Genomic DNA, 9,431 nt, shown 5'->3' with positions numbered 1-9,431 from the left:
GGTCATCCATGCATAGCTGATGCTTCTGCCAGTGTTTACACACACAGGCACTCTTTGGTTTAGCCAAGAACATAACAATTTCCAAGCCGAACTTACACTGAACTCCTCCGCAACCTCCTCCAACAATAGCAAACTGGAGCATCTACAGTATAGTAGTAAGAGTCCTGGGGCCCTAATTTGAATGACGGGCAAAGTGCAAAATCATATATGTCTAAAGCTAATTAAAGCTAATTTCATAACTAATTAAACGAATAGCTATTCAATTAAATGAAACTATAATAATTAGACAAAATCTATTTGCTAGTTTGACATCATGGGCAAGACATTGAAGCGCAAACATTGATTGAGTCAGCTCAATGCTCCCATATGTCACACGGTAGTAGCTGTATTTCATACAGAAGAATTTTGCTTGCTGAAAGACTTTGCAGACCTGACAAACTACGGATCCTGGACCTGGACACTACACTAGCACTACAGATGCCTGTGAGAAAAAAAACTGCACATCAGCTGGAAAGAGAAGCACAGTAGCAGTGGTTCTCAAACTGTGGTACGGGTTCCACTGGAGTAGGCAGAGTCTCTGGTGTGGTACTCCGAGAGTCTCCCTGATGTTTTTTTTCATGAAGACAAAATAGTCAATTCCAATGATGTAAAATATATATGAAAAATGGTTACATTTAAATAAAACAAAACAATGCGAAACAATATGTACAGTATCACATAAAATATATACATTATAAATTGGCCTATGCTACTGTATGTTAATGCCGGTCATAATGGTGGTACTTGGAGAGTCAATTGATCTCAGAGGTGGTACTCATTGTGAAAAGTTTGAGAACCACTGTTCTAAAGGAAGTAAACATCAACAGGGTCTCCACTATTACCACTATTAATAAACACCAGCTGAGATGGATACGAATACCTGACACATGTCTCACAAATCAGGTCCTCTACTAAGAGCTAAATGATGACCATCAAGGAACTGGAGGTCAGAAAAACATTGAAAGAGACACTCTCTATGAAGACAATCCCTGAGAGGCTGCCGGAGTCCAACAGCTGCAAAAGAAAGGGAGTTGCCACCAGAAATGCTGTCTCACATTCTACCCCCAGCTCTTCTCATCCTTGCACACAGTGCAGGAAAGTTTGTGGTTCCATAATTGGCCTCTTCAGCCCTCTGAAGACCCACAATAAGGGCATCCCAGGAGGCCATCACACCATCACACTCGACTGCAAGTGGTCTTCGATGATGATGTGTGTGTGTGGGTGTGTGTGTGTGTGAGAGAGAGAGAGAGAGAGAGAGAGAGAGTGTGTGTGTGTGTGTATGTGAGAGAGAGAGACAGAGAGAAAGAGTGTCTGCGTGTGTCTGTGTTTGTGCCTAAGAGATTGAGGAACAAAAGAGACTGCAGGGAGGTCCAAAAAAGAAAAAGAAAACAGAGGAGAAGAGGAACTGTTGTTATGGCCATCTAATACTAGACTCCAGCTATGTGTGCATATGTCTTGTACAAACGAAAAAAGCCCTTTCAGCTGTGTGTGCACACGTCTCGTACAAACAAGAAGAATCCTTCGATCCTGGAGACATTTTCACATTTCCCACCGAGTCTTCCCTCCTCATGCTCAGTGTCTTAGTAAAGGGTTTAAGGAGTGTAAAACTGCCCGGTGAAACAAATCCTACGGGCAAGAGAGACAGAGGGTTTTACCATGCAGAGTGAGACGAGTCGACGCTTTGAACAGCCCTCCCCAGTCAAGAGAGTAGAGAAGAAGGGAGCTATCTTTAGCAGGCCATGAGGTTGTGTTATGTGCTAATTTTGCAGTGATTTTCATGCACAGCGTACCCCTATTTCCAACAAGCCTCCCCAGGCAATAACACACACACACACCAGACGAGCGAACAAGCCTATCGTTAAGTTTTCCGCCGAGTTGATATATCCTTCCTTTGATAATTACGAACAAGCCCGCACGATCAACAGGGGGTGTTACGTAACGTTCGCTTCGCCTCATCCCGCTAATGACAACACCAGTGTACGGATGCTGGCCCACTTAAGAGACAGAGAGACTCAACAAAAGCACTCCTCTCCATTAAAACCTCATAACAGTCCTCCTCTCTACCCCTCTCAGAGGCAAGGCTTCCCTCATCTCGGCACACCAGCGCTTGTAAAAGTAATGCTGTTTAACTCTTCAGGGTGGGAATGATTAACTGATGCTGCAATTCATTCCAACACGTTGGTTGTTTGGGTGTTATGAGGGGCATTAATAAATGAAGCAAGTGGACAACATGGCATTTTTTTTTTTTTTTTTTTTTTAAAAAACTTGCATGATGCATGATTCTCTCTGAAACTGTAAATGGGATTATGCAACTTGCAGCTACCTGCACTCATGAAAAGCTCAGTGAAAGAGAGAATACTGTAGGGCAGAGAGGGGAGGACAGGAAGAGAGAGAGAGAGAGAGAGAGAGAGATAGTGACAAAGAGTGAGAGAGAGAGGGAGAAAGAGAGAGAGACCACACAAAATTCAAAATCAAAATGGTAAAAATTGTAAGATCCCAAACGCTCACTTCGTAACTGAATTAGCTTTTCTAACTATGAACCAAAGATCATAGAGCGCTATACGCAATAGAATCTTTGCTATGATTCTCTCTGAAACTGTAAATGGGATTATGCAACTTGCAGCTACCTGCACTCATGAAAAGCTCAGCGAAAGAAAGAAGACTGGTAGGGCAGAGAGGGGAGGACAGGAAGAAAGAGAGAGAGAGATAGTGACAGAGAATGAGAGAGAGAGAGATTACACAAAATTAAGATTATAAGATCCTGAATGCTCACTGTAACTTCATAGCTTTTCTTTTCTACGACAGAATTATCCATCTAGAATACAATTGTGCGTAGAACATTCACAAGATTCTATTACAGAAAGTGAGAGAGAACAGAGGAAACTTCAGAGAACAGCTGATTCAAAGAACCACTGGAATGAATCAGACATCTAACATAGAAAAAAACAACACCAGATCTACTCCGAACTCAGATGCCATCTTAACAGAGGGTAAAAAACACATCACTGCAGCCAACATCACAGCTTATTGGATAGTCTTGATGTTTCAGGTCTGCACAACCCATGATGCAATAGCCCCAGACAGTGGATCTTTGGTTTGCTGATCCTCCTCTATACAAGAAGGGCTGTACATGGCTGGGAGACACTAAAGCAGTCTATAGTGTCAGCTTATTGACCTGTACTCAAAACATTAGCACACACAAAAGCCTGAAGCAATATGATCCTCATCCACCTCTCCCACTACAACACATTCATTCTCTAACCATACTGGCATTGGTCCCCTGAGAACTGCTATACTGATAAAGGTACATCTTCAGTCCCTCAGGCCCAACAACAGCATACTGACACCCCAGCCAGGAAGCCTGCTGTTGTTCACAGAACAATGCTATGAGACCCAGACGGACCACCTGTCTGCCACAAGAGACTGATGTCTGAATCAATCAGTAGATTTATGCCTGCGCTCAGCTGTTGATGTCAATTTGTTGATATCATCTAATTCATTTTGGTTGATTGCCAATACCGACATACACACATTTTTCGATTTCCTTTAAGGGTCTCTCTTGTACTAAAATTAACCTATTGGTCTTATTGTGATGAGGCTGTTGCCGATATACAGGCATAAAACTTTCTTTGTCATTCATTCTGCCTTGATGTATAAAATGTTAAAAAATGCAAACGGTCACAATAAGGAAATTGTTGCAACATGGTGTAGATTTAAAATATGCAGTTTGACATTATGACATTTTCAAATAAAAACATTGATCTCATACTATTTGAACAGATTTGTATGATGTTTCCTCTAAAACCCTAATAGGTTATGCTGATGATAGTCTTGCCGATTTATCTAGGAATATCTGCAGGAATGTTCATATGTGCCAAGGTCCATAATACAATTCTTAAGCTGTTATTTATCTGCCAATATCGTTGTCCTACTGATAACATCATGCATTCTTACAGGAGTAGCCCTTCACTACAGCTAAATCTGATGCATAAATCACCCCTCAGTTACAGTAAGTGTGGTGAATATGGTGAAGTAATAGCTCCAGTTGTGAATAGCCTCAGTACATCTCAGACTTCCTGTCCTAGGCCAAGGTGTCAATCCCAATCATATCTAAGAACCATTTAGATCCAGGGTAACAGGGAGCATGACTGCAAGGATAACGCCTATCCCCCTCTGCCAAGAAACCTTTAGAGTTAATAACCTTTGAAATAACCAGAGCTGAAAATAAGGAGCTCTAAATGGCCGACGCCAGCATTCAGACAGCTGAAACAGGGGCAATTTCTGTGGCTGCCATAAAAATGGACTACAAATGGCCAGAGTAGCCAACATCAATGAATGTACATTCCCTATATGGAATGGTCAGCAATTTCCCACAGGTTATAATCGGAATGGACAAGCTGGTTCTCAACTTGTCAGTCATGTCTTTGTTTTCAATTAATTATGTTTCATTGTCTCCTGCTCTTACAGGGAGGCAGCATGCTAGAGAGAGAGAAAAAAAAAAAAGAGAGAGAGAGAGAGAGAGAGAGAGAGAGAGAGAGGAAAGCATGTCAATTGAACGCTAAAGGGCATAAACACATGTACACGCTTCACCAAGTCTGTCCAACCGTCATCGATATCATTTTAATTGACTAAATTCTCTCCCTAGAGGCTGGTCCTTTACACTACACTCATGATGATACTCACTCCCTCTACAGTCATCTTCACCACATCTGCAGATACACAGAGATTCATTCATATAGCCTACTGTACATCAACAGTGCTTTTATCACACAGCATCTAAAGCCAAGTCAAAGACAGACATTGTAAAATGACACATAGAGAGCAAGACCAATTGCCTGAAAACAGTTTGTCTTAAAAAAATCCTATTTTTATTGGAAAGTAAATATTTGATGATGTCCATCACACATGGACACAGCCGTGCTGTGTTGTTACATCTGCCAAAGGCACTGACACAACTTCAAGGACTTTTTGCTCAATCTTTAAGTATAGTAAATAATTTCATTTTCATACATTTCTATTTCTTATTTTTTTTTCTCATTCATATGGACAATTTGCCAAAACGAGACCTCTCCCCTCGCTATTAAGCTAATATACTGCTGCTGCCTACATAAAGCAATCAATGAAGACAACGACGCACTCAATTCTGTCTATCGGGATTAGACGGGCTCATTTAGACGGGATTTCCTTTGTCTCTGGGGTTACATCTTGCCTTCGTCACCGTGTGACCGCGGCACTGCGGAGAGAGAGAGGAGGGGGTTTTCCCAACTTCTCCACGCAGTCCCAAGGGGGAGCGCACACCTGCGGGCACCTGCCGCCCCATCCCAAACAGCGAATAGTCAGGCTTGATATCGACGAGCCTCCGTTACTGCATGCGTCCAATAACTCATGGGGGAAAAACACAAAAGGATGCCCAGGATGCAATGTGATGCGCGAAAAGCTACGAGGAAAGTGATGCAATAAAATGTGTCAAAACTAAATCTCTTCTTACCTCGAAACGTCACTTTAGCAACCCTGTCCGCTTTTCCCCGCAGGAAGGTGATGGTTTTCAGGCGTACTACCAGAGCCATATTAACTTGGATTTATCCCGAGACTCAGGCGAAACTGAGATATCAATTAGAAGACCAATTGTGCACGCATAAAGTCACTTTCAACCAATTAGCTTCTCCAGATATACACCTCATACCATCATGTAGCCTACTAGCACATATAATCCACTCGTTCAGAAGCCAAACCAAAACGCGCTTTGATCTTCATGTAGTGCTGCGGTATAAATTATTAAAGTGCTTTTTGCATGTTGCCCCGCTGTCTGAGGCGGGGATGTGGGATTCGCAGTATAGCGCTGCTCTCACACTGGTGCCAAATGCTGGTGCGCGCGCTCTCCCATTCAGACCTGGGCAAGCGCAGAGATAGGCTATGCGGCTGAAACCGCCTGGTGACGCCCACCCGAGTAAACTCTGGTGGAAGGGGACTTGTACTATAGATCCCAAAGCAGGCTATACTGTGAAGGCAATCGCATTAAAATGATCATTCTAAGCCTATTGAAATTATGGTCAATTTTAATTTCTGGTAATACAAATATTTTAATGTGATTTTACCATATTAATTGTAGGTCTGTAAAGCAATTGAAAGATGTACGCGTCTGCTAAGTAGGCTAAGACCATCAACATTACATTGCATTACATTCAGCTGACAGGCGCATCATGAACTCAACAGTTCACTCAACGTCATAATCTAAGGCCCTCGTGTAAGATCATGGGACACGTAATGGTTGCCTGGTAACCCCTCTGTTACCGTTCAGGGAGGTGTTGCGGGAGAGGTAAAAACAGAGAGGCTTCGCTGTACCTGCAACATCCTCCCCAAAAGCCAGCAGTGGTCGGACCCCCCGGGAAATCAGGCTGGACTTCATCATGGCCTCTCGGCAGAATGGAACACTTTTCACTCATAACAACGCCACGTACATCGCGCCCGCCTTAACACCTGGGTAATAATGCAACCACTGTCCGTTTGAAGCAAAATGTCGTCATTGCCAAGGCTATTCCTAATTGGTTCCGTTGCAAGTAAAGTTGCAATATGTTTTCGTAGTTTTGTCATGTATTGCAATAGCGAGGAATAGGCCTACTGGCTTAGCTGATCGATAGACTTGTTTAGGCAGTGTTTAGATCCAATAGGCCTATGCCTTGTCATTCAGGAGATGCAACAGTCATGTTGTTTTTAGGCTACTCCTAGTTAATTTAATAAAACAAACAAGCCTAAAACCCAGAACTACACAACTTGAAATGGCATGCAAACATAGATATTACACTGAACCTTCAAAACATGGCTCTGTACACAAAATGTCGAGGCTTGTCAGACTCCCAAGATCTCATTTCCTTCTCATGTAATTTCTTGATAGACTATAGCCTATAAGAATTGTGCTGTATCTGTGAAGTAAAATGTAATGTAGGCTTAGGCTACTATAAATAATATTTAGTATTTTTTTGGTATACCGGTAGCCTACTCATATCAACTCGTCACAGGAGTTCACAGAGTGTTTAATGCGTTCCTTTGCTCTTCTAAAGCTATAGCGGTCACGTCCCCACCACCAAATTCACGTACGGAGACACATACGGCAACACCACCAGCAAGTGCCTACAGGAGTTTCGCTTCGCGTCCATGACCTCCAGTGCAACATCAAACATCCGGGGAGGGATGTTCCCATCCACTGCCTCCAGCGACCGGCACCTGGCCACAGTCCAGCCTGCACGGACTCGCCAGCAGGAGCTCCAGAACTTTGCCCAGGTGAGCAGAGGTTCCTTTTATGATTCCTTCAGAGTTCTTCCTGAGCAAGGTAGCAGGAGAGGCAGAGTGAAACCTGCCTGATCTGCCGGCGATTTGAATTTTGCCCTGCAGTTCAGGCTGGAATCCTACAGTATCTCTCCTGCTTCCTGTCTTCCATATCTTCTGGGTCCAACCACAAACCAGCTTATCCAAAAGGCACACCCGAATCGTTGGTCTGATTGGTTTAAGGACTATCCAAAAGCATAGAGAGTCATTTGAACTGTGGCAATTGTGCAGTAGAAAGAAAGCGCAGACTCCCCGGACTAATATTAAATCTGGAAAGATTGAGCGTAGTATGGTGATAGAGAGACTAAGAGTGGTTTTAGATGAGGTGTTCAGATTTCCAGACAAGATCTCTGAAATGACCTGGCTCAGATATGACCCACACATACAGTTTATAAACGTGTGTGTGTGTGTGTGTGTGTGTGTGTGTGTGTGTGTGTGTGTGTGTGTGTGTGTGTGTGTTTTTCAGCTGACACAGAGTCACCGCGAGAGCTACAGAGACCGCACCGGAACCTGCCTGCCCGTCAGTTACTTTCAGCTCCCGGTCAGGGAGAGTGAAAAGTTCCCCAAGGAGACAGCGTAAGAACCCCAGCCTAGAGCGCAGTCAGTCGCCTGCAGCCTGCTTCACATTAAGATAGCCTAATGCATTTGTCATGCAGCCTCAGACTGACAGTGTTTTCATGTTTCTGTAATGAGGTCTTTTACGTAATTCTGCTTACAATCTTGGGATTAATGTGATGTGTTTCAGCATTACTTGGTGAATTTGTCTGACGTTGACGTTGACGTTGTCTGATTTATTGTTTTTTTTTTCATATGTTTGTAAGTCACAGTGAATCATGCTATATATTTATTTATTTATTTGTTTGTTTGTTTATCTGTTTATTTTAAATGGGGTATTATTCTCATTGTTGATGTTATTGTTGTTGGTCATGCCTATGAGAATATTGTATGTATGCTGCTTTCACTTTTATTTATTGTGGTACTGTTGCATAATACGTGATCCTCTTCAAATTCAAATAAAACACACTCAGAAAAACACCTGTCCTGAGCCAAACAAGTAGGGAAAGTTGCCTTGGCAACTCAGTCATCCTCTGAATATGGCTCTGGTATGTGGTGATGACAGCCCAAGCAAGGTCCTGCCGTCCACAGGCTATAGTATCCACTTTACTGCTGAATATTTCATGGTAGTCCTTGTGTGTGTGTGTGTGTGTGTGTGTGTGTGTGTGTGTGTGTGTGTGTGTGTGTGTGTGTGTGTGTGCGTGTGTGTGCGCGCACGCGCGCGTGCGTGCGTGTGAGAGAGAGAGAGAGAGAGAGAGGGAGTGCATAGAATTTTTTGTCTCGTCTCCAGGGAGCCGCTGCCCCGCTTACTTCAACATAAACAGACTAGGTAGAGAGATATGTGCAGAACAGGGTGTTGATATCAGCAGCGCTAGACAGATGATAGGGGTAGTGCTTGGTGAAGATATTTGAAGGGGCTTCTGCTGATGTGATTTCATATTGATGTGATGGAGAGGTTCTTTTCTGCTGACACAGTAGGTCATAACTGAATTCCTCTGCGCGCCATGGAACCATGTAAGATATAGGGTACAGAGGGATACAGTTCATAGACTTCCCAATCTGATTATTGAGGCAAACCCGGAATATTTATATGAGGAAAGCCCCTTATCTCCTAACATCACAGTTTTTTTTAAAAAAAACTACTTTAGTTTAATTCTAAACTTCATGGGAACCATAGACTCTGAGCAAATGGACCCTGCATAAAATCCCATTTTAGACATTTAGAGAGAGATCTCTTAGCTATGCGTCTAGTTAATTGAATGACACACCTCTGTTTTCCCCCTACCCTTCCCTACCCCAAAACAGAAACCTCGGTCCCCTAGGGCCGGCGGAAAAGGAGAGGGTTCGGCGCTACCAGACCCTGCCTTCTGGAATCAGAACGTCAGCCGATGACCGTGTGATGCGGGATGTGTTCTTCGAACGCAGATGAACACTATTTACCACCACCAGGGGATGCAGTCGAGTTACATCTGAACGTATCTCGAGAAAACTTTAAAACAACTTGAGCAATTCAA

At 43.2% G+C, this 9,431-nt stretch overlaps 2 protein-coding genes across 2 annotated transcripts in view; one reads left to right on the top strand and one right to left on the bottom strand.

Moving 5' to 3' along the window:
- The window catches only part of otofa (otoferlin a), a 124,471-nt gene extending 118,762 nt beyond the window's left edge, over positions 1 to 5,709 (bottom strand). The window contains exon 1 of the mRNA XM_062551638.1: positions 5,528 to 5,709. Coding sequence (XP_062407622.1) covers positions 5,528 to 5,606 — 79 coding nt within the window. The 5' untranslated portion in view covers positions 5,607 to 5,709. The remainder of the gene's footprint in view (positions 1 to 5,527) is intronic.
- Positions 5,710 to 6,296: 587 nt separating this feature from the next.
- cimip2c (ciliary microtubule inner protein 2C) lies at positions 6,297 to 9,431 on the top strand. The gene is made up of 4 exons (XM_062551115.1): positions 6,297 to 6,520; positions 7,098 to 7,317; positions 7,829 to 7,938; positions 9,223 to 9,431. The coding sequence occupies exons 1-4, from the start codon at positions 6,447 to 6,449 to the stop codon at positions 9,344 to 9,346; spliced, it is 528 nt and encodes a 175-aa protein (XP_062407099.1). The 5' UTR covers positions 6,297 to 6,446; the 3' UTR covers positions 9,347 to 9,431.

Source organism: Sardina pilchardus, chromosome 12 (genome assembly GCF_963854185.1).
Source record: "Sardina pilchardus chromosome 12, fSarPil1.1, whole genome shotgun sequence".
NCBI classification, from domain to species: domain Eukaryota; kingdom Metazoa; phylum Chordata; class Actinopteri; order Clupeiformes; family Clupeidae; genus Sardina; species Sardina pilchardus.
Note: the sequence above shows the minus strand (reverse complement) of the source record. Positions and strands in the feature narration are given on the sequence as shown.